General features: G+C 58.5%; 7 protein-coding genes across 7 annotated transcripts; 3 read left to right on the top strand and 4 right to left on the bottom strand.

The window, feature by feature from the left end:
* Positions 1 to 981: 981 nt before the first annotated feature.
* BXZ73DRAFT_92105 (Clavaminate synthase-like protein) lies at positions 982 to 2,279 on the bottom strand (the record flags this gene model as incomplete). The annotated part of the gene is made up of 9 exons (XM_048026243.1): positions 982 to 1,098; positions 1,127 to 1,241; positions 1,292 to 1,380; positions 1,438 to 1,476; positions 1,553 to 1,643; positions 1,671 to 1,756; positions 1,952 to 2,048; positions 2,130 to 2,190; positions 2,216 to 2,279. The coding sequence occupies 9 exons, from the start codon at positions 2,277 to 2,279 to the stop codon at positions 982 to 984; spliced, it is 759 nt and encodes a 252-aa protein (XP_047874136.1).
* Positions 2,280 to 2,635: 356 nt separating this feature from the next.
* On the top strand, positions 2,636 to 5,670 carry BXZ73DRAFT_92106 (uncharacterized protein; the record flags this gene model as incomplete). The annotated part of the gene is made up of 4 exons (XM_048026244.1): positions 2,636 to 2,699; positions 3,762 to 3,939; positions 4,071 to 4,473; positions 5,572 to 5,670. 4 exons carry the CDS (start codon positions 2,636 to 2,638, stop codon positions 5,668 to 5,670), a joined length of 744 nt encoding a protein of 247 aa, XP_047874137.1.
* A 3,129-nt stretch (positions 5,671 to 8,799) lies between these two features.
* BXZ73DRAFT_80385 (uncharacterized protein) lies at positions 8,800 to 10,620 on the bottom strand (the record flags this gene model as incomplete). The annotated part of the gene is made up of 1 exon (XM_048023268.1): positions 8,800 to 10,620. One exon carries the CDS (start codon positions 10,618 to 10,620, stop codon positions 8,800 to 8,802), a length of 1,821 nt encoding a protein of 606 aa, XP_047874138.1.
* A 702-nt stretch (positions 10,621 to 11,322) lies between these two features.
* On the bottom strand, positions 11,323 to 13,333 carry BXZ73DRAFT_52629 (acid phosphatase; the record flags this gene model as incomplete). The annotated part of the gene is made up of 5 exons (XM_048020846.1): positions 11,323 to 11,833; positions 11,888 to 12,227; positions 12,275 to 12,399; positions 12,450 to 12,619; positions 12,872 to 13,333. 5 exons carry the CDS (start codon positions 13,331 to 13,333, stop codon positions 11,323 to 11,325), a joined length of 1,608 nt encoding a protein of 535 aa, XP_047874139.1.
* A 699-nt stretch (positions 13,334 to 14,032) lies between these two features.
* On the bottom strand, positions 14,033 to 14,707 carry BXZ73DRAFT_52610 (uncharacterized protein; the record flags this gene model as incomplete). The annotated part of the gene is made up of 2 exons (XM_048020842.1): positions 14,033 to 14,127; positions 14,182 to 14,707. The coding sequence occupies 2 exons, from the start codon at positions 14,705 to 14,707 to the stop codon at positions 14,033 to 14,035; spliced, it is 621 nt and encodes a 206-aa protein (XP_047874140.1).
* A 966-nt stretch (positions 14,708 to 15,673) lies between these two features.
* Positions 15,674 to 19,198, top strand: BXZ73DRAFT_105002 (glycoside hydrolase; the record flags this gene model as incomplete). The annotated part of the gene is made up of 17 exons (XM_048016092.1): positions 15,674 to 15,817; positions 15,868 to 15,919; positions 15,969 to 16,087; positions 16,143 to 16,190; positions 16,244 to 16,419; positions 16,473 to 16,851; positions 16,905 to 17,049; positions 17,101 to 17,256; positions 17,307 to 17,462; positions 17,513 to 17,539; positions 17,595 to 17,817; positions 17,874 to 18,053; positions 18,103 to 18,196; positions 18,252 to 18,323; positions 18,377 to 18,448; positions 18,505 to 18,540; positions 18,593 to 19,198. 17 exons carry the CDS (start codon positions 15,674 to 15,676, stop codon positions 19,196 to 19,198), a joined length of 2,685 nt encoding a protein of 894 aa, XP_047874141.1.
* Positions 19,199 to 20,116: 918 nt separating this feature from the next.
* Positions 20,117 to 21,610, top strand: BXZ73DRAFT_52625 (MFS general substrate transporter; the record flags this gene model as incomplete). The annotated part of the gene is made up of 6 exons (XM_048020844.1): positions 20,117 to 20,302; positions 20,361 to 20,524; positions 20,583 to 20,671; positions 20,723 to 20,950; positions 21,009 to 21,378; positions 21,451 to 21,610. 6 exons carry the CDS (start codon positions 20,117 to 20,119, stop codon positions 21,608 to 21,610), a joined length of 1,197 nt encoding a protein of 398 aa, XP_047874142.1.
* Positions 21,611 to 22,027: the final 417 nt, after the last annotated feature.

Consider the following 22,027-nt stretch of genomic DNA (forward strand, 5'->3'; position numbering starts at 1 on the left):
GCGCTCGCCGCGCAGGGGCAGGTCGAGCGCCGGAGTTCAGGGTCCCGCCGGACGCGGCGGCAGAGGGGGAGACGTTCGGGCTGCACGTGTTCGCGGGCGCGGAGGGCGAGACGGGGTGGATGGAGGAGGACGAGGCGTGGGCGGAGCGGTACTGGCGGATCCCGGACGCGCGCAAGCCGTGGCGCGGGCCGGAGTTCGTAGCCGCGAGGGGGTAGAGGTGCTGTATAGACCAATATCTCTGCTTTAAAGAAGTCTCCTCTTGTCAATCCGCCCTTGCATCTCGGTCATATATCCAGCTTCTTCAGTGGGAGCAGAGTCATCGAATGGCCTGCACGACTCTCGCGTCAGCCAAGAGTTTTGGAAGAAGTACTAGGAGTATTTACAATGTGTGCGAGACATGATGCGTGAAGGTGGTGGTGGACGACGACCTGACTCCGCCGCTCGCCTCATGGGCAATCCAGGACACCGGGGTACGGAAGCGGTGGGGTGAGTGGGCTGATCATGGTATGCGGATGTTGGGCTGGTTTCGTGCGTTTGCAGGGAGGTGGTTTCTGCGGAACCACGCGACATGGAGCGTGAGGCTAAGTAGGGAGGTTTCCAGCGAGGGTGCTGTGCGGGACGAGTTGCGGTCCTCCGAGGGTAGGACGGTGATGTTCGTCAACCCTCCATATCATGCCACACGTGTTGGTGTTTTGCATACGATGTTACGTCGCATGCCGAGCGTGCTCGTCGGGTACACCAAGACCCTGCAGATGAGGCCTAACTTCGAGTGTCCAGAAACGGTCGGCTGCATGTGTTGTTTTTACATGTTCACGTATGGATCCCGTCCGCAGACGGCGCAATCGGGGTGTTCGCAACGCTTGTGTTCATTGAGAGCTACATACACGTTCTTCGAAGCTGCTCGGATCTTTCCCTGGTTCGGATTGCCGTGTCCTCGGTACCCCGCCTGTCCGTCCGGCTTTCCGGGCCCTAACGGCTTCATCAGCCCTTCGCAACCTGAGCGCACCTCGGCGAGACAGGACACACCTTATAGTTTGTCACGCGCTGCGAATTGACCCTCCTCACCAGCCACTCCATCGCGGTCACACCCGGGGCGTACTTCCACGGGGGGCGCATTGGCGACTACCGCAGCGATGCGCTCGCTCTGCGCGGACATCGCCCGCAGCTCGACGGTGGCGTTCGGGCGGGGGAAGAACATGACGGAGTGGCGTTCGTACTGGGCCTGCTCCCGCGGAGGCGGGCTGGTAAGGGGGTGAGTCGCGGGGCATCGGCACGTCGCGGACAGACTCACACGACGCGATGGATGTTGGAGCGCAGGATGCCGCCGGAGAAGATGTCGAGCGCGTCGCTGATGTTGCAGATCGCGTGTCCGCGCACGGGCTGGGCGACGGACGACTACATGAGCACGAGCGCGGCGGATCGAGAGGGACCATTGACCTTGACGTAGAACCACTGGTCAGAGCTAGGAGGGAGAACCTGCAAGCGACGTGCAGGAATGACTGGGGAGAGCGATGTCGGTACAACGCGAGGGGGCCCACGGCAAACCACTCACCAAGGACCCAAAGTCCGTGTGCGCTGTCAGGAACGTCTTCTCCTCTGGCCCGATACACGACGGCGGTCTGATGAACCGCGCCGTACATCCGCTGAACTACTCGACCTTGTGGAGAGACGCGAGCGTGCCCGTAGAAAGCGCGAGCTTGTCGTTGAGGAAGTCGATGATGTGGTTGTTGATCTTCACGAACGGCGTGATGGTGGACTCCATCCGCGCGGGTGCGTGCGGCGTGCGATTGCCGGCCAGGCGAGCGCGTCGTCCTCAGAGATGTTGACAAACTCGGTGACGTCGCGCGTGCCGTTGTCGTCGGTGAACTGCACGCCGGCGGCCTTGTATGTAGCTGTGCCGATGCGCAGGTCGGTGGAGAGTGCAAATGCACGAAATTCGAGAGAACGTAACGCATTGGTCTCCCTGCTCGAAGAGGAGCTTCTCCGCGAGGGTAAGAGCGATCGTCTCCTCACCCATCGCAAACATCCCTTCCGATTCCTCACATAGGCTACGCCGTGGTTCGTGAGGCTTGCAACGGATCGTCGGTCAGTCCGAGTACTGTTCACTCGAGTACTGCGCAGTCACTCACTACCAGAATCCCATCTCCTTCGCAGCCTTCCAGAGCCTCTCGATCTCATCCGCATCTCCAGCTTTGATAAGCTCATAGTGAATCACCAAGAGACTCAGGACAGGTGGGGATATCCTGAGGGAAAGGCGGGTGGGATGTGAGACCAGGCATCGTGATAGAGACTCAGGAGTATGGATACATACATAGCAGGTACCTATGCCCCTTGAGTTCATGAGAAGGGTCTCGGTACTCCGTATCCCGCGAGAAATGTGCTAAACTTGCAGCATGGTTTCATGACTACTTACGGAGAGAATGAGATGAGGATAGCAAGGTTGACGTGACAGAGCGAAAGCAAGGCGCTTCTCGGTGAGAGTTCCAGCGGACAAAGCGAAACCTCAGGCCTTCAGGCTTCAACACTGGCCGCTCAACCAACTTGATGAACCTCACGCATACCCCCACCCCGCTCAGGTACTTCGTCATTGCAGTCGTTTGAGAGGTCGTATCTTGACGAGCTCACATCGCAGACCATGTGGCTGCTCAGCACGGCTCGAGCGGAGCTCAAGTTCTTCCCTGGGCCCAAGGCCGTTCCCGGTGGCACGCCATACTCTCCCACGTCTGGCTGCAAGATGCTCAAGAGGATACGTTTCAGAAGGTGCGGCTCAACGCGGATCAATGCCCAGGAGTCGCAGGAACTATGTACGAGCAGTGTTGTACACTATTGTTACAGTTATGTTCATCGACTACTTGCTCGGACCACCGAAGATGGTCTGGAATGTGGTCGATTGGTAGCTATACGCACCGTTCCAATGAGCCGTCCTGTCAAATCCGAGATCCAATACGCACCCAAGGTTGCCTCGGCCGGGATCCAAAAAGGTGCTGTGGATACATATGAGCTAAAGCCGTAGACAGACGTGATCCGTGCACATACATATATCCGCGATCACCGTCAATGTTCAATCTCTCCTTGAAGAAGGAGAAGAACTTTTTGGAATAAACTTCGTTCTTCTCGGTGGATATGTTGTCCAAGCTGACCTGCGAGGGGGCAGTACTCGTCATTAGGGTCGACATTGCGAGAAACGGTACAAATGACATACGATGGTCATCAAGAAGGCCGGCTCAAAAGTGCCATTGAAAGTGAGGGGCTTGTCATGGTCAAGGTGGACGGAGATGTAAGCTTCGGGTTTGCCAAGGGTCTCGGCTGAGAACTAGGAGGAAAAGGGGATTCTGCATGATAAGAACGAGAGAGCGGATAGTGAGCGCGGAACCAAATGGGGATGACCTTGGAAAACTCCTCGCAGAACTTCTTAGGATCTTCGACCTTGACGTTCGTCCTGAGATCGAGTCCAGGCATGCTAGAGAGGAACGGCAGTGAAGAGACGATAGGGGTCGATGACGAAGGAGGCCGAACATAGCGGCAACTTAAATATGCGCTCGCCGGCGCAGTGCCCCGGAACTTAGAGTCTATCTGTGCACGGTCACGCGCGACGCCAGCACCCATTCTGTGCCGTATATTCTCATCATCGTGGTGGACAGTGGGCAGAAGGTCCTTCGGCGGCCCGCGCAGCACGATGTATCGATCTCATCAGCGTGCGCGTCCACGCGCGGACGTTGAGCGCGACTCTCACCCGCACCACGTACATACATATACGACAGTACATACCCGAGCGTCCACTCAACAACACACCCTATCGTCTTCCCGCCATCTCGTATCGCCCAAAATCCGCGGTTTTCTCACTCTTGCTGAACGCGACGGCTACGACTGGGCTTGGGCGGACACGTGTTGCATCGACAAGACGAGCAGCGCCGAACTCACTGAGGCCATCAATTCCGTGTTCCGCTACTATGCTCTCTCTGGCGTCTGCTACGTCTACCTCAACGATGTCTCCGTTGAAGGCCCCTCTTCTCAGAAGCGGCCAACGATCCAACTTCACGTGGTACTACCACGGCCTTCGCGCGTTCCAGGTGGCACCGGCGCGGGTGGACGCTCCAAGAACTGCTCGCGTCACGCGTTGTGGTCTTCTTCTCCAAGGAGTGGTCCCCGCTCGGGACCAAGTTTGAATTGGCAGACCTACTGCAGGACATCACGGGCATCCCTTCCGAGGTCGTTCGACTGGAGAAGGACTTTACCGACATGAGCGTGGCTGCGCGCATGCCATGGGCGTCGAAGCGGGAGACCACGAGGACCGAAGACACCGCCTACTGTCTGTTTGGGCTCTTCGGCGTCAACCTTTCGACGCTGTACGGAGAAGGTCAGAACGCATTCTACAGGCTGCAGGAGGAGATACTCAGAACATCCGGCGACGTGTCTCTCTTCGGGTGGAGCGGAAATAGCCCGGTCGTATTCGCAAGCCTTCAGAGTCTCACAGTGAGTTTTCGTGAGTCTCTACGGACGTTCGACATGGGACAATATTATTGCCTTTTCGCTCATTCTGCCTACGCGTACTCGGGGCAAGGGACCATGCGATACGAAGAACCAGCGACTCGGCCTGGAAACTTGAAGAGATTATTCATGGTTCGTTGGTATGCCGTCCTGTAGGTATGATCTGCTGATCCGGTGACGTACAGGCTCGCATCGCATCGCTCAGACTGGGTGGGAAGATGAAGGCATGGACCTCTCATGCCTCGTTTGCCACCACGCCATCTGGGATGCTCTTGACGGCGCCAGTAATCTATTTGGATGCATCAATGACCTTCATTCTCCTTAATCTGTTCTGCACAGATATCGTGGTGGTTGACGGGGAGTCCCGTCGCCAGCCTTGCTACCTTCTTCTCCAGCGGAACCAAGACCTCTCCGTCCATGGGCAGCCCCTTTATATCATCGGGGGCTATATCACGTCCATGAAACCCGGCGAGCGCAACATCCGCGCAGTCACCTTTTCCGTCAGCCTTCCACCCGATTCCCGCTGGACGATGTCGGGGATCCACGTCGCCACGCCGCCCCCGTACTCCGCAGAACCACTCTCCGTTCCTCCGAGGATGAAGCCCCTCCGCCACTTCCGCGAGGCGACGACAATCGGGTCGCCGTTCCAGCTCTCCCACCTCAACTTGATCAGCATACCCGAGTTATACCTGTACGACAGCGCAAGCTTCATACCTTCCATCCCCTGGAGCCCCGCCGACTCGCTCTCGCTGCTCATCACGATCGTCAAGTTCACGGGCGTCGACGGCTCGGCGTTCCAGTCCCCCGAGTTCGCCCTCTTCCACCTCGTCCTCGGTCGCTGCACGCTGCCTGAAGGCCCGTACCGAGACGAGACTCTTCCGGCCGGCCACCCACCTCGCTCTGATCCAGGTGCCCGTGGGCACGTCCAATCGTCTAGCGGCCGTGGTCCTGCGGCGCCCTGCCCGCGGGATCGCGCCCTGTGGACCCGGGGGGCCCGTCCCCCAGCGCGCACTGCGTGTGCGATGCGTCAGTCGAGTTCGACGCCCGCCGCGGGGCGTCGACGGGCGCGCACGACTGCGCGAGGGATCACATCCGCGGGTGGACGCGGTGGACGCGGACGGTCCCGGGCGCTCGAGGTGTCGTTCACGACGAGTTCGCTGGGCGGGGCTGGGGGGGTGTTGAAGATGGCGCTGCGGATCGTGTCAGAACCCGTCGATGTGCGCTGATTTCACAAGGCTTGGTCAAATTACGCACTTCGAGTTCTCAGCTACGGTCACATTCCCCGGTTTCTACAAGCCTAGAGGCGCGTATTGTGGTGTAGCCCGTGAGCGATGAATGTGCATGGGATGATACACAAATATCGGTCTATCTTTCTACTTATCCTACGGCTCTCGGGCCGTCTCCATCTCGATCAGAACAGCAACAAGACCGCCTCCGTCGAGCGCAAATCCAACCCTTCGCTCAGCACCAGACAGCGATGGAAGTGGCTGAGTCAGCGGCCGGGTATTGCCGTGAGCGGAGTTAGCTTCCGTCAGGCCCGTGCGGCGCGACGCGGGTTAGCGCCGTTTCTGCCTTCAGCAAACTACATATGTAAGGGCGCCCACTGCGTCCCGCCGCACAGACGGCCTCGGAAGCGCGCGTGATGGTCCAGACCGCCTTGACAGCCGCACAGGAGTTGGGACAACCGCATAGGGCATGGATATAGGTTGGATATAGGCTGCGCGTACTTATACGAAAGTGAAGCGATTCTGCTCGTTATCGCCGGAGCAGGTGCGCGTTTTATGCTGACGAAAATCCGTCAATTAGACTCAGACGAGACAGTCCCGGAGAGCTGTCTCCCCAGACTCCCGGACGAGGAAGGACATCCGGTGTTGAGGAGCCTGTCCTCAACGAAGGCAGTGGCGGCGACGGCGGAGCTCGACACAGAGCGGGAGCAGCAGTGTTGGAAGGACGTATACTACTCCCCGCGATGGCCCGGGATTAAGGATGAGCGGGGAATCGGTTCGTCGTCTTGGGCTACCCGGGCCCACGACATGCACCCCGCTGATAGACGAGGTTCTAGGCCGACGATGTCGTGCGCCTGAAAGGGGGCGGCACTGACCTCGGACTCCGACATGAAAATTTTACTCTCAGTCGGAACTCAAGTGCTCAAGGACGAGGTGAGAGGGGCTCGCTGTTCAGCCTCCCGGCAGTCAGCCTCCCTCGTCCCCGTCGCCAGTCGCCTCGTTGTTAGCCCCCATCGTGATGGTTCGCCGCTCTGAGCCCTCAAAAGATGAACAGGAGTCGTCGGACGAGACCAGGTGTCCTCCCCTCCGAATCCTTCTCCGTGATCTCAGCCCCAGGCCCCCCGTACTCGTCTTCACCCTCGCTCGTCACATCCTTGTGCGAATCAGCATGGTCTCCAGATTGCGCAGCAAATGTGAGCACGCCATTGCTTCCTATCCAGACGTTGGTTGACATTTGAGCTCATCGAACCTAGCCTTCGACGCGCTCCGCGCCGAGAACGACGCGCTCCGCGCCGAGAACGACGAGCTCCGCGCCAAGATCGACGAGCTCAACGCCAAGATCGACGAGCTCAGCGCTGAGCTCGCCAAGGAGAAGCGCCTGCGTCAACGTGACCAAGAGCGTCGTGAGCGTACGCCCTCGGCTGGCACGAACGACGGTTCTTCGGACAGTCGTCACTCCAAGGAGGGACCATCGACTGTCGAGGCGGCAATGCACCACGGGCACCAGGTCAAGCCGAGCCTCACCGCAGTCGCACCCGGAGACGACCAGTTCATTCTCCAAGAACCGAGCGAGGCGAACCTCCAGGGCGCCCAACGGCCCCACGTGCACCTGCCCGTTGCCCAACAGTACCCTGCCCCCGAAGTCGACACCGCAGACGAAGGGGCCCCACTCAAGGACGACGAACAGCGCCCGCCTCCCCGAGCTCCCATCGTCATCAAGCCCCCCACCGTCACCAATCCCGACGTCCCCTCTCAAAGCACCACTGGTAGGGCATAGATAGTGGGTTATCTTGGAATCTGTGATCAGCCGTGCCTGCGACATGTGTGGTCCGACCATGGGCGACGCCAATGTCCGCCCTTCACCGCTGCCGCAGGGCGGCTACAAACGGGGAGCGAAGCGCAGAAGGAGCGAAACGAGCCTGAGCGTACCGCGATGGATATATGCGTAGTGCAACAATATGAGCGGCTCTTGTAGTGCGTGATATCCTCGCCACGTTCGCGCCAGGGCATCCAATATCCATCTGCAGCACACAGACAGGCATACATCAACTAACGCGGCACCAGAACGAGTGAAGAAGAACGGGGAACGTACCACCGTCGCCCGAACCCGGCCCATTCCCGCCATCCCTCATCGCAACCCCGCCCTCCGGCGCGCCCTGCGTGTGGTCCAGAGTGGATTTATGTGTGCTACCGTGCGGTCCCCTCGATCGAGCACTTTCTTGTGATTGGCTTCCATGTGATGTTTCGCCACTGCAACGGGGAGCTGGAGAACGTCCTAGAAGAGGTCGGGGCAGATCGCACTGGAGGAGGAGGGGACTGTTGGGTGGCCGCCATACTCACTAACTGGAAGCGGTAGTCGAGGATCTTGAATGCATGAATGAGCCCATCATCGAGCCGGGCAGGAGACGTACGCACCGGCAAGAGGTCGGGCTCGGTCGGTGTGAAAGGGTATGAGAAGTTGGGCTCACGTCGCGTCCTGCGCACGCACAGCTCAACCCCCCTATGAAAGAAAACCAGCGGACAAGGCTCACCGGGAAATCGTCCCCAGCACGTAGTCCCATCTCCACGCATATAGCCCCTTTACTTGCTCCATGCACACCTGTCTCATGCGGTCAGCGAGTCTCTCCTAGAACACACATCAAATCTCTGGCCTCACTTTGTCCACACGAAGCTCGCGGGGATCCGTAAGGACGTTCAAGCCGGTAAGTGGAGACTCGACCTCAACTCCGAGTCTAGGTACCAGAGTACCGAGCACGGCCTCGCACGTTCGGCCAAAGGAGATCTTTTCGGCATGGTGGAAAACGAAGCCATATGGTCGAGAGGTGAACGGAAGTGATGGTAGAGGGCACCACGAGGTCAGTTACGAGGTCGACGTAGTGGCTGTGGAGAGGGACAGACTCCGGCGTCTACGCTCTACGTGCATTCCGCTCTCATCTCTCGACAGCCGACATTGCGCAGATGGTCGTCAAGAAATGGCTCATGACAATACGCGCGAGGGTGATTTCAGGTTGTATCCTTGAGCTACTTGGTACCAACGCCCTTCCAGTGCTGAACATAATGCGGCGCGTCGAAATACGCGCCAACTCTATCGATGTCCATTGTCCTCCTGCACCCACTCCTCACTCTCTTCAAATTCTTGCGCGGACGGCCAAGGGCCCACCTCAACCCAGCCGGACGACGGGCGGCTCTGCTCCTCGCCGGGGAGAGGGTGGGGATGAGGAGAGACAATGTTCAACGAGGGGGCGCTCTCCGGACGCTCGTGCGTCCACCTCCACCGCCGTACTTCCTTCGAGCCGCGCTCGAGGCTGGGTCCACGATACTCGGCGAAAAACGCTTCGATCGGCCGCACGCCGCGTCCCACGCGCACCCACGTGAAGTATTCATCGAACAGCGCCTCCCAACGCGCCGCGACGCCCGTCGGCCCCGTCGGATTGTCTCCGAGGTTGAGGACGAAGATGCGGAGCGCGGGGCAGAGCGCGTCCGGGCCCGGCCTGCGCAAGCCGAGCGCCTTGAAAATCGGCAGCAGGAACGCGTGGAATGAGCAGTCGTCCAGCCCGCCCGTTCGGTCTTCCAGCGCGCGGTCCGAGAAGGAGAGGGTGAGCTCGTCGAGCGCCGGCATGCGCATGAGGAAGAAGAGCAAGGTGTCCAGCATTGTGCTGCTGCGCGTCAGAGCGATGTCGAGCGATTTTATGGACGCGAGGGGCAGACCGCGCAGGTCGCGGGGACGGTTCTTGAGGGAGAGGTTCCGGATGTGCAGCCGGCCGGCCGGGCGCATCGACTCTGAAGGGAGGTGCGGGCCGTCGAGGAGGATGGAAATGTGCTTGCTGAAGAGGTGAAGGGACAGGTGGGTGGAGAACAGAGGGTGTTGGGGGACGTGCCATCCTGAATGGAGGTCGAGTTCCCGATCGGGATTGAGGATGAGGTACACGTGCGCGTTCGGTGGAAGTGCAATGCTGTCGACGAGGCGACGAGCGCTGTTGAAGTCGCATTGGACGATCGTGATAGCTCTCAACGATGGCAGAGAGATGGGGTGAGCTTTCACGTTCGCATCGCTAGTGCGAACGCAGTCGTTTTGCGCTGAGTTGTAACGAAGGAAGATGAATTCCAGGTGCAAAGAGGAAGCGAGAAGCGCCCGGAATGGCTGAAGATGGTGGTCCTTGTAATATGGAGGAAAGTCCCAGAATGACAAAGAGAGATGAGTGAGTTGTGGGAAGGGGCCGGACGGGAACTTAACTCCCGGCGATACAGCGAGTGCCCGCAATTGCGACGGAAAAGCGGTGGGGAGAAACGCTTCCGGCGCCTTGGCGGGAATTGAACGATTTCCGTAGCCCCAGGGCACTACCACGTATCGCGAAGGGAATGCGACCACGAGAGATTGAAGACGAGGTGCTTTGAGGGGGAATATTTCGGCGAAAGCCTCCCAAAACTCGGGGGCTCTGATAACGCGACTGTCCTTGGGATCGGGAGAGAGGATGATCCGGAGGCTGACGATGCGAGATTGAATGTCGGCATCAACAATCGCCTTCGTGAACGGATCGCCCATAAATATCGAGATACAAAGAGGAGAGGTCCTGGCGCGTTGAAGACAAGTTGGAAAGAAGTCTTCTGGTGCACCTCTCCAGGCACTAGCGTGGATGTATGACCATAGGTGAGGAGTGGTCGTCGTAAGCGAGCGCCATGACCGACAGACGTGAGATATGCTGAGAAGGGTCTTAGTGCGGCCCCTCGCGGCCTGACCTGTGGACTTGGTGTCCTCGTGAAGAGTGGCGAAGATAGAGCGCATTGAGAGGTTAGACGGTAGGAGGGCTTGCTCATAGATCTTGAGCAACAGCTCATCTGGAAGTCGCTCTATTCCCGAACGGGAGTTCATGGAGGAGTAGATTCTACGGAGATAGTCGGTCCACATGTTTGCAAGTACGAACAGCTTTGAGGCGATAGTTAGCTCGTCCGCTACTTCCAAGAAGAGAATGATTCTGACATCATTGGCACTGCAGGACGGGAATAAAGTCATGAATATACTGTTGCAGCAGATGAAGTTAAGACTCTCACTTGAGTTTCGATAGATCAGTGTCATCTTGAAGTGCTCGATGACGCTGGATGAGTTGGACGAAGTCTTCATCGTTCCTCATACCGACAAGCAGCTATGTTTATACGAACGGCAGATGGCGCAGAGAGGCGTGTTAGAAAACTCAACAAGGATCAGAGTCCAGACTGCATGAGCTTACATGAGGTGAGGTACAACGGAGTGATTAGTGAGACGTGACTGCGCGCCGCCAGGCGAGGAGTCCTGCAGGCTGCCAGCTCATCAGCGGGGCGACGGGTAATCTTATCTTATCTGATCCACAAAACCATGATCTCTTTGACCGTGCTCCAATACGCAATTACGAGAGACACCTGTGGCATTCGGTACCAGGCAGATGGGTGGAGGATGTACATGACGGACACCGCAACCTGGACAGAGCGAAGCCGGTGTCTCGCCGGTCACCTAAACAATATAATACCACTAGTCCGAACGCACTGCATGGGTAGTTACTTTAGTGCCCGCACCATCAAACCCATATGGCTGCAGCAACGTACATATCCATCCAGTGCACATACCCATGGTCGACTAATTGTAGCACTTCAAGAAGTCCCCGTCCCCACTACGCCGCGCGTACCCCTGGCTCTCGACGAACGCGCCCAGCGCACACATACGCTCCCCACGCTTCAGCCCACCCCCGCAGAACTCGAGCGGCTGCGGCTCGTCGTTCACGAGCACGCGCACAAACGTGCCCGCCCCGCGCGGGCCACCCGCCGTGCACTGCAGGCGCTCCGTGACCATGCGCGACGAGAAGGGCACCATGCGCGAAGCGACCCACGTGCTTGCGTCGCCGCTTGCGGTGGGCACGGGGCGGGCACGGGGGTCCAGCGGGGTCGCAGAGATGTTGAAGAGCCCGAGCGCGGAGTACACGGCGACCATGAGGTTCTCGTGCGTGAAGTCGGCGTAGATCGCGCGCCCGAGCGGGAACTCGAGCGAGGCGTTGTGCGTCGTGTGGTCCTCCACCGGGCTGTCCGTCAGGCGCGCGAGGAGCTCGTTCACGTAGCCCACACCGCGGACGCGGCCCAGCTGCGCGCCGTACCTGTTTTTCGCGGGTTTAGAAAGCGATGTAAGATGGGAGAGACGGAGTACTGACCCGGTCCGGTAGTACTTCTCGAGGTCGCCGAAGTACTCGAAGTTCCGGAAGTCTTCTTCGGTGAACAGCCGGCAGAACGCCGACTCCTCTTCGAGTGCGACGGACTCGAAGGGGCACATCGCGAGCAGCCCAAAGACGTGCGTCGCGTTCAGGTTCGCACCCGGGGCAAGGGCGTTCAGGCGCGCGGCCAGCGCGGCACCGAAGATCGACAGCCAGATGGAGGTTTCGAATGAGCCGTCGGGTGCGGAAGGGCAATCTTGGTTGAGCGTGTTGTTGACATCTTCGGATAGGGCGACATTGAGGTATGGCTGTACTCGCTGATGGCTGCCAACCGCGAAGCCTACGTAACGTTGAGCCAATGACTGGGGCCAAGGGTTATAGACGTACCGACAGTCCAGTTCGTCGCCGTCGACATCACGCGCGGTGCATCCGCAGCGCGTACGAAAGGGACATTGTGAGGATCGACGAGGTGCTTGTACCGCTTGTACGCGATCTGCCCCGACTCGAACGTTCTGTATCTTCAGGTCAGCATGGCTCGCTGACAACGTGCTGCGTAGCTTACTGTGCAGCGCCAAACGGCACGAGGTCGTCCGCGCCCAGCGTGTATTCGTAGCCCTTCATGAACCTGAGTCGCTTGTCGGTGAACTTCTCCGCGGTCGCAAGTTGACGAACGCCAAGGGCGTAGAGTTCGCCGTCTTCCTCGTTCGGGAAGCGTGCCCCATGACGCTGGAGCTGGAAGAGGAACCAAGCACGCGTAAGTCCAAGAGGAATAAGGGAGGGACAGAGCACGCACTATGTTAACCTAGACCGCCCCCATAGCCAAGCTATCGTCAGTAAAAAAGCACGAATTAGGGTGCCAGCAGAGGCTTGTCTCGCCGTCACACGACCTCTCCCCCAAGGCAGAACCGTGCCTCCAACACGCGGCCTCCTCCCACCCCGGGGCCAAGTCCCCGCCCACTTCCTCCGCCGCCATATGTCGCCCACTTCACAGCCAAGAGATAGACCCACCTGTGTAATATTGCACCCCGCCGGGGGAGGCTCGTACGTCTGCAGCGCGTGCCATGGGGAGTACATCGCCCACTTGGTTTGGATCGCCTTCGGCACCCCGAGCGGCGGCGCCTTGATCACGCCCGCCGGCGTGCCCCACCACGTCCTCGCCCCCTCTCCCGTCGTTACAGACGCATTGGCGTCATCGTGGCCGGCCTCGGGGGCAGACGGCGCCGCGCCGTAGTAGCACCACCAGATCGCGTAGAGCCCGAAGGCGGCGACGGTGATCGTGGTGCGGATGCACCCGTTCGTGAGCCAACCGTGTTGTTCGCGCACGGGGTGTGCGCGCGGCTCGATGATAGCGTTTGTGGACGCTGTGGACGAGTAGGAGGGGAGGGTGTGGAGGCTGTTGAGGCTGTTGCCGCGCTTCGTCTTGTTTTGAGGCCAGTGAAGGGGCATTGCGCGTTTGTGCGGGGCTAGGAGGACGATGGGGGTATGTGGAAAGTGATAATGGTTGCATGGCACGAGAGGACGGGGTTTTCAGCGTCGACCTTGCGTCTTAGAGCGTGAAGAGGTGAGGACGGAAACTATGTCCTCGGGTGATGTCACCGGAGTGACGCCGGTGCACATGGTAGCGAGAGCGCAAACCTTTTTGCATCCGCGAATGGCCCCGAAGAGTCAAGACACTGGGTACGGCAGCGAGGGCGTCGCCGTCGCGCACACCGCACGCGCGCCCCGTCGATAGTGAGGTCGTGGGCATTTTGGAGTCGAGAACACTAATAGATGTGTCAGCCTTTGCACCTACAACGGGATAAACTCGCCTACAGTAGCCTTCGGAAGTAGGGATTCACTCCCCAGTACACTCTCAAACGGTTTGCGCAACCCTAGAAGGACATTTTGGCTGTCCAGAGGCTATTTGAGCTTGTGGCAGGCCTTCTTTCCAGGGCCGCCCCGGAGATTGTGAATCTAGACCACATGCAGCACAATCAAGGTAGCAGCGCAGATGTGCTTCGATTTGTGCGGAAATGGAACGCACGAGGAAACATGCTGCACGTAGATCCAGCAGACTGGGGTAGGATAGCGTGATGGGGTGTATACAACATTGAACAAGGTAGATATGATACACGTCGGGGTATAGATACAGCAAAGGACTGGGATCTACGCAGCTGCGGTGCTCGTCGATGGTGCGAACGGGTCAAAGGGCAGGTCGCGCGTCTTCAGCGTTTTCTTCTTCGTGCTCTTCTTCACCTTGCCTATACGCGCATGTTCCAATCAATCACACGGAGAACAAGAAGACTACGACGCACGTGCTTTCCGCTTCCGCACCGGGACCATCTCCGCCTGTTCTCCTTCCTCACTATCCAACGAGAGATCCAAAGCGGCGCGCTCCCTGGACGTGGCAAGGGAGGTGCAGGACACGCAGGTGCAGCCGCGATAGGCGTAGTCGTAGTCGTACCCGTTCTCGTCGCGGACGGACATGACGCGAACGAGAGATTGCTGGTACTCCTGGCGGAGCTGCGCGACCTGCGCGGAATAGATCCGCGGAGCGACGGAGATGGAGGAGAGGGTGGGAGCCGAAGATGTCTTTGTCTTTGTCTGACCCCTGGACTTCGCGGAACGCGCGGGCATGGGGTACTTGTCCATGGCGTGCTCGAAGGAGATGAGGGCGGTTTGGGCGATCGCGTCCATCTCGATGGCGGAAGTCGGGTCAAGTACGTCGTAGTCGTAGCCCAGCATGCACTGCAGGTAGGCGGCGAAGACGTTGGGCACGATGATCTCTTGTCCGCGCTCCACCACGGACGCGATCGCGCGATCGATGTTGTTGTTTTGCATGAAAGAGATGTGCTGGAATGGCGAGGATGAGCTGCGGTTGTCGGTGGAGGGTGAAGCGCAATGGGTGGGGAGGGAGACGCGAGGGGCGGTTTATGAATACGGTGTAGGGAGAAAGCAACGGATGGCGAAGGGGACAAAGCGTGTTGCCACGCGGCTGAGTGGGAAATCTCGCACCTGATGTACTCAAAAGATCCGTCCACTGGGTGGCAGAGGCATCGGAGGCGTGCCACAGGCCACTGTCCACATTTGATCTTGTACCGTACAAGACGCCCCGTTCAGATTTTTGTTGTCCCGCTATGCGCAGCTCAGGGGCGACCGAGATGACAAGACTTGACGCTGGACTGGGGGCTGAGAAGGCGCGCTTGGAGGTATGCAAGACATAAACTCAGCGAAAAGATGGGAGGAAATGAGGTTCATTGCCCGCGAAGGGGCAAGTGGGGAGAGCGGTGGTCATTGCGGTCCAAGCCGTGCTCGACGGTGTGGCCGATGGTGGTGGCAAGCCCGAGAATGGCTAGATGCTCTCAGGATCACGTGAATTCTACACGGATCTCTTCTCGCGAGTCGCTGGCCGCCTTCGCTTTTTCTTCGTACCTCCAGTTCAATTGGCTCGCTGAACGCTTTCCCTCTCGCTCGCGATGCCTCATTCCCTGGACAGATTGTCTTCGTTCTCTCAGCGCCATCTTGGCGTGTTACGACTCGCCCCCATGCAAGCAGGCAAGTCGAGATGGAGAACGAACATCCCTCGGTAAGAGGTGAACCGGAACGATAAACCTCTAGACGGTCAAGTTCAGGTACATTCCGTGCTCATTAGTACCATGTATCCAGTACGTTTCATATGACGCATCCCCTTCCCAGTCGCGGTCCGGTGTGCCGTCAGATAAGAGGTCCCGTGAACAGAGTATCGAGCTAGAGGAGCTAGTGAGTGAGTCGTCCCCATCACTGCGAGGTATCCTGCGGACGACGGTCATGGCGGCCACAACCACACAAATTACCCTCAACTGGACGTGGAAACAACGAGACGAGTCCGTCGCGTCGGTCCTCGAGGAGTTGGGATCTTCATGGAACATGGCCACAGAGTTTCCGTCGGAGATCCATGTCGAGCTTCTCAAGGTGAGTCAAATTCACCGAATTATTCGCGCACATCCTTTCCACTCGAACAGGCCGGCAAGATACCAGACCCTTTCTTGGGCTTCAATGAGCACGAAGTGCAATGTGAGCCAACCCAGATTCCCCGCCAATCCGATCTCATCGTACATCTCAGGGATCGGCGAGACCGAGTGGCTATATGCCACCACGTTGGACGTACCAGTCGGGGAGCGCAACTGGAAGCATGCGGAGCTCGTGTTTGACGGTCTTGACACGCTCTGCGACGTCTATCTGGTTCGTTCTCTGCATGGTCTGTCTTTCTTGGCGACGTTGACGACGCCCCTCGCAGAATGGAAAGAAAGTGCTGTACGCGGACAACATGTTTCGCACTTGGACGGTCTGTGAATTCCCATCCCCTCATAATGCGCCGTCTATAGGATGCTTTTGCAGGTTCCCATGTCGCGAGACGTCTTGAAAGACACTGGCAACACACTCCTCCTCCACTTCAAGTCTGCGAAGAAGCTCGCGCTTGAGCTCGAGAAGCAGTTTGGGCGTGTCCGAGCCGGATCCACCAATCTCGGGCACCCAAGTCGCGTCTATGTTCGCAAAGCGCAGTACGGTTGGCGGTGGGTCTCCATCCGATCTCTCTCCGATATCAGAACTGACTTTATGATCCTAGCTGGGATTGGGGACCGGAACTCATGACATGCGGCCCGTACCGCCCCATCTCTCTCATCACGTACGCTGTGCGCATCCAGTCCGCCAACACCCGTGCCCAGGTCTCTGCAGCGCCTGCGCTAGCTCCTTCGCTCAAGATCGATATTGCAGTTGCTGGGGACGCTCAAGCCGTCAAGGGCGTGAACGTCGTGCTCAAAGATACGGATGGCAAGACTCTTATCGGAGAAGACATCACCAGCTTGAACTTCAAGGAAGACCGAGGGTCAAGTCTGATCAAGGACCTCACTTTCGATCTGCAGGATAAGGGCATACAGCCGTGGTGGCCAGTGGGTTATGGAGCGCAGACGATGTACAATGCGGAAATTTGTCTTCTAGGCGAGGTTCGTGGATAATTCCATACGCATATATCCAGCCCACCATATCTATCCTACAGGGCGGGGTGGTTCTCGACAAGGTCGCGAAGAGGATCGGCTTCCGGAGCGTTGAACTCATCCAAGAGCTACTCGAGGAGGAGGATCGTTACGGCAAAGGGACGACGTTCCTCTTTGAGGTCAACGGCGTGCGCATGTTCATGGGCGGTACGTCTGCGATCTCTGTCATCGCTCGACATCCGCTGATTTCGAGGATAGGATCGAACTGGATTCCTGCACACAACTTCCTCACCCAACTCACGCCGGAGAAGTACCGCGCGTGGCTTACGCTCATGCGTGATGGGAATCAGAACATGGTTCGTCTGTGGGGAGGCGGTATATACGAGCCTGACGTCTTCTACGACATCTGTGACGGTACGTCGCGGGTTCACTGTCCGAACACTGGTTGCTGACATGCGTTCCAGAGTTGGGTATCCTCGTTTGGCAAGACTTCCAGTTCGCTTGTGGAGTCTATCCGGCGCACGATGAGTTCGTAGCAAGCGTGCGTGCGGAAGCGGTCGACAACGTGACTCGCCTCCGTCACCATCCATCTATCGCCATCTTCTGCGGGAACAACGAAGGTAGGCCCCTACGTACTCAGATCCGCGAAAGCTCCTCATTGTATGCATAGACTACCAGATGGTCCTTCAATGGGGTGGTACGTACTTCGCCTCCCATTCTTCTCCTTGCTTTGACGTATCCCCGCACCTCAGACGTAGCAGACCTGCCCGCTCGTCTGCTGTACGAGGATGTCCTCCCCTCCGTCGTCTCTGAGCTGTGCGACCCGCCCATCCCGTACCACCGCGGCTCCCCCTATGGTGGCAAGGGGTGGGACACGGCCGACCCCACCATCGGCGACGTCCACCAGTGGGATATCTGGGGCGGGAAGGAGCTCCCGTGGCAGCAGTATCCCGACCGCGGTGGCCGTTTCGTGAGGTACGCGCACTTCATATGGATGTTGATTATTCTCTCATCCAAGTATCCCCATATAGCGAGTTCGGGATTCCCTCGTTCCCGGACATCAAGACGGTCGACTACTGGCTCAACGGCGATACGAATAACCGGTGGGCGCAGTCAAAGGCGATCGCGCAGCACGATCGCGCCGGTGGGCACGAGAGACGCTTTGGCATCGTCATGAACGAGAACTTCAGGCTGACCACCGACTTGGAGACGTAAGTTTGTACTCTCCCACACGAGTCCACAGGCTGACTGGAGCGGCAGGCACGTATACAACACCCAGATCATGCAATCGGAGGCTGTGAGCCTGGCGTATCGCGCGTGGAAGCGCGAATGGAGAGGCAAAGGGAAGCAGTTTGTAAGTTCATGTTGATCGTCTTCACTGTGTATACGGCTTTTGACGCGCTTGGCAGACTGCGGGCGTTCTTGTTTGGCAGTTGAATGACTGCTGGCCGGTCATCTCGTGGGCAATCGCCGACTTCTTCGTGAGCTCATTGACGTTCCGTGGTGTTTTTGTTACTCATTCTCGGAATCCCAGTTGCGAGCCAAGCCCGTCTACTACACAATCGCGCGCGAGCTGAAGCCCATTTCCGTCGCCATGCTCAGGATGGTAAGCGAAGTTTACAGCATGCCCCTTCATCTCGGAGCTAAGTGCGCGCGATGTAGGTTACGCAGAACCGGGAAAACGACCGGCCTAAGCAGGTACGCCGTCCCCTTCATCTCCGCCCTCGCTTCTTTTCCGATACCTCCTCAGTTTTACGAATTCGGCGCCTTCCGCTCCGTCTCCGCCAGCCTCGCCGTGTGGGGCACGAACAGCACCCTCGCCCCACGCCGCGTCCGCCTCGAGCTCTCCTTCTTCGACGTCGCCTCCGACTGGACGGCCACCCAGACGCTCGACGCCACGCTGCTCCCGAACCAGACTACCGAACTCCTCGAGCTGCGCGTGCCGGGGCCCAGCGCGCCCAGCGCGCACGCGGTCGACCCGAGCCACAGCGTCGTCGCCGCGGCGCGCCTCGTGGATGCGGAGACCGGGGAGGTGCTCGCGCGGCACGCGGACTGGCCGCAGCCGTACCGGCTGGTCGAGTTCCCGGACCCGGAGCTCAAGGTCGTCGTCGACGCGGAGGCAGGGCGTGTGCGCGTGGAGGTGGCGCGGCCGGTCAAGGGCTTGTTCCTCACGGCGGACGAGGAGGCCGAGGGTGCGCTCGGGCGGGATGAGGGCGTGAAGTGGAGCGACAACGCGCTGGACGTCGTCCCGGGAGACCCGAGGGAGATTGTGGTGAGCGGGCTGAAGGGGAAGGGGGTGAAGGTGCGGGCGGCGTTCATGGGCTGCGAGAAGGGGCGGGTGGTATACAGTCAGTAGAGGCGAATGCAGTCGTTGTGGTGGATGACCCGTTCCTGTGGACTGACGAAATTGATACCGGTGCTCATAAAATCAGGTACATAGGGAGGGAATACTTGAGATAAGATAAGATAAGATCTCGTGCCGCTTACGTAAGTCTCTGCACCTTCGTCACGCATTTGCTCGCCATTCCTCTTAGTCTGCTCTCACTTTGTGCGTGAATGACCGCCATTAGCATGCCAGGTAATATGGAATATGATCTTGGTAATCAAGAGAAACCCGGCGAAAGGTGTGTACGGACATTGAGCTGGACGATAATCGTTTCATCTGACCAGCCATGCTGCAGGAGCGTACCCGCTTACACCGGTCAAACTACTTATTGTGGCGGATTTGGCCATGGAGAGGAAGAGGCTGAGGAGACAGTCTTGTCACTCCGTCCCCCCCACACTTACGCATACATGCGGGTTCGCCGACCGCCCTCCCCCGGGTCGAATGAGTGCTGGTCGATTACTGCTCGAGTTTTTCCTCAGGTACATATTTGTGAAAGGCGTTGCTTACACTGGTGATTTGTTACCAGCTTCATGCCCAAGTTGATCAGCATCGCCGGAGCTACTTACACTAATGATGAGCGCTTGTTAGCGGGCCGTCGTGGGCCCGCTCGGTGAGCTATTCGCACTAGCCGAAGCACTCGTCCCGCTGACACATATACCCATTCTCTCAGCTACACCCGATCCCCGAGGCCTCAACGCAGCGCATCTCGGAGGTATAAGATCACGAGATGCACGAATCAGCTTCATCGTCCCTTCAGACCCCTCCTCCTCCTCCTCCTCCTCCAGGCTACCAGCTTCCGATATGTCCAAAGACTCGGAGAAAGCACTAACACCCTCGGAAGAGGGAAGCCTTTCTGTCGCCGATGATGCCCCTCAGAAAGCCGTAAGGATGGACGGCGGCCTGAAGGCTTGGTTGACCGTTGCAGGAGCTTCGGTGGCACTGTTCGTCGGTTTCGGCCAAGTCAGCGCTTTCGGGACGTTTCAGACCTACTACGCACACCACCAACTCAGCGAGCTATCGCCCTCGACAATATCATGGATAGGGTCGTTACAGTTCTTCACCTTCTTTTTCTCGGTTGGTGTCTCGCGCTTCAATTTTCATCTCATGTGACACTGATCAGCGCACTTTGCAGGGAGGTTTCATCGGCCGAATATTCGACACTTTCGGACCGAAGAGGATCCTCGCTCTGGGAACGATTTTGTTGACCTTCGCAACCATGATGATAAGCTTGTCCACCAAGTACTATCAGTTCATTCTCGCGCAGGGCGTCTTGTTCGGGCTGTCTATTGGGATGATGTAAGTGGCTCTGCACTTTTGTCGTAGCGCTTCTTTGACTCTTAAGTGCTTGTCGCAGCTTCTTCCCATCGCTTGCTGCGCTTTCAACTCACTTTGAAAAACGAAGAGGTGCCGCAGTTGGAATTGCGTTCGCGAGCGCAGGGTTAGGTAAGTGCGCAACCATCCTCCTTTGTGAGCAAGCGACTCATGCTGGTCCAGGTGGAGTTGTCTACCCCATCATGTTCAATCGTCTCTTCTCCGAGATTGGCTTCGCGTGGACGGTTCGCATTGTCGGGTTCATGTCCCTCTTCCTGGGAACCTTCTCGACAGCAACTGTCTCCAGTAACCGGAAACACGGGCGAACCGGTGCTCCACTCCTGTACCCCACCATTTACCACGACGTCCATTTTATGGTCTTTTGTGTCTGCTGCATGATCGCCGCAGTCGGTACGCCCCTGGTTCTCATTCGCTGGTACTTTCGTCGCTAACCGTCGCGCCATCCCAGGCGTCTTCATCCCCTTCTTCTACCTCGCCAACTACGCCATCGCTCACGGAATCGCCCCGTCGACCGCCTTCTACCTTATCTCCTGCATCAACGCCGGGAGCATCGTCGGCCGCCTCGTACCCCCCATGCTCTCCGACCGCGTCGGGCGCTTCAACGTCATCGTCCCCTCGGCCTTCGCCCTCGGCCCCTGCGCCCTGGCGTTCTGGCCGTTCGCGAAGAGCCTCGTCGCGATGGTCTTCTTCGCGCTCCTCTGGGGCGCGTTCTCCGGCGCGTTGATCGCGATGATGATCCCGTGCGTCGCCCAGATCTCGTCCGACCCGAAGGAGATCGGGACGCGGATAGGGGTGCTCTACAGCACGATTTCCTTCGGGTGAGCAAGATCGCCACCGTTCCGTCACCGAGAGATGTGCTGACCCAGTTTGTTGTTGTTGTCGTCGGGAAGGGCGTTCGCGGGCGGACCGGCGGCGGGCGCGATTCTGCAAGACTTGGACGGGTCCTACCTGGGGATGATGTGGCTCTCGGGCGCGGCCGTCGTCGTGTGTGCGTCCGGGTTGTTGTGGATTAGACTGAGGCTGGACTCTCGCATCTTCGTTAGAGTATAGATGTCCGCTTAATGGTGCGCTTTATCGGACGTGGCGGCGGCGTGGTCTTAGATTGTTGTACGCTATCCGTTTGCCTCTGTATCTACTAGTACTACGACGACCTAATACAACGTGAAATCGCTTTCCTCTCCCCTCTGCCGCGCGTGCAAGAATTAGATTTATTTCGAGGTGCTGATCGAAGAAATGGACTGTTCGGACTGAGAGGCGCTTCGCTGCTGGACGCGTGCGCAGACCTTCCCGGGCGAGGACCGCGCGCGCTGCGCTCGCGGCTGCCGCGGAGATGTGGCATCAGCTCCGGAAAGATAATACGGCGTAAATACCGGCCCATGCGGGGGGACTTTAATCCCTTGGTCGCGGCGGATCGTACGTGTTGCCACAGACGTGCTGGATATGGAAAGGAACCTGTCGGGTCCGATA

The sequence above is a fragment of the Epithele typhae genome, assembly GCF_022376455.1.
Source record: "Epithele typhae strain CBS 203.58 chromosome Unknown BXZ73scaffold_59, whole genome shotgun sequence".
Lineage (NCBI taxonomy): Eukaryota > Fungi > Basidiomycota > Agaricomycetes > Polyporales > Epitheliaceae > Epithele > Epithele typhae.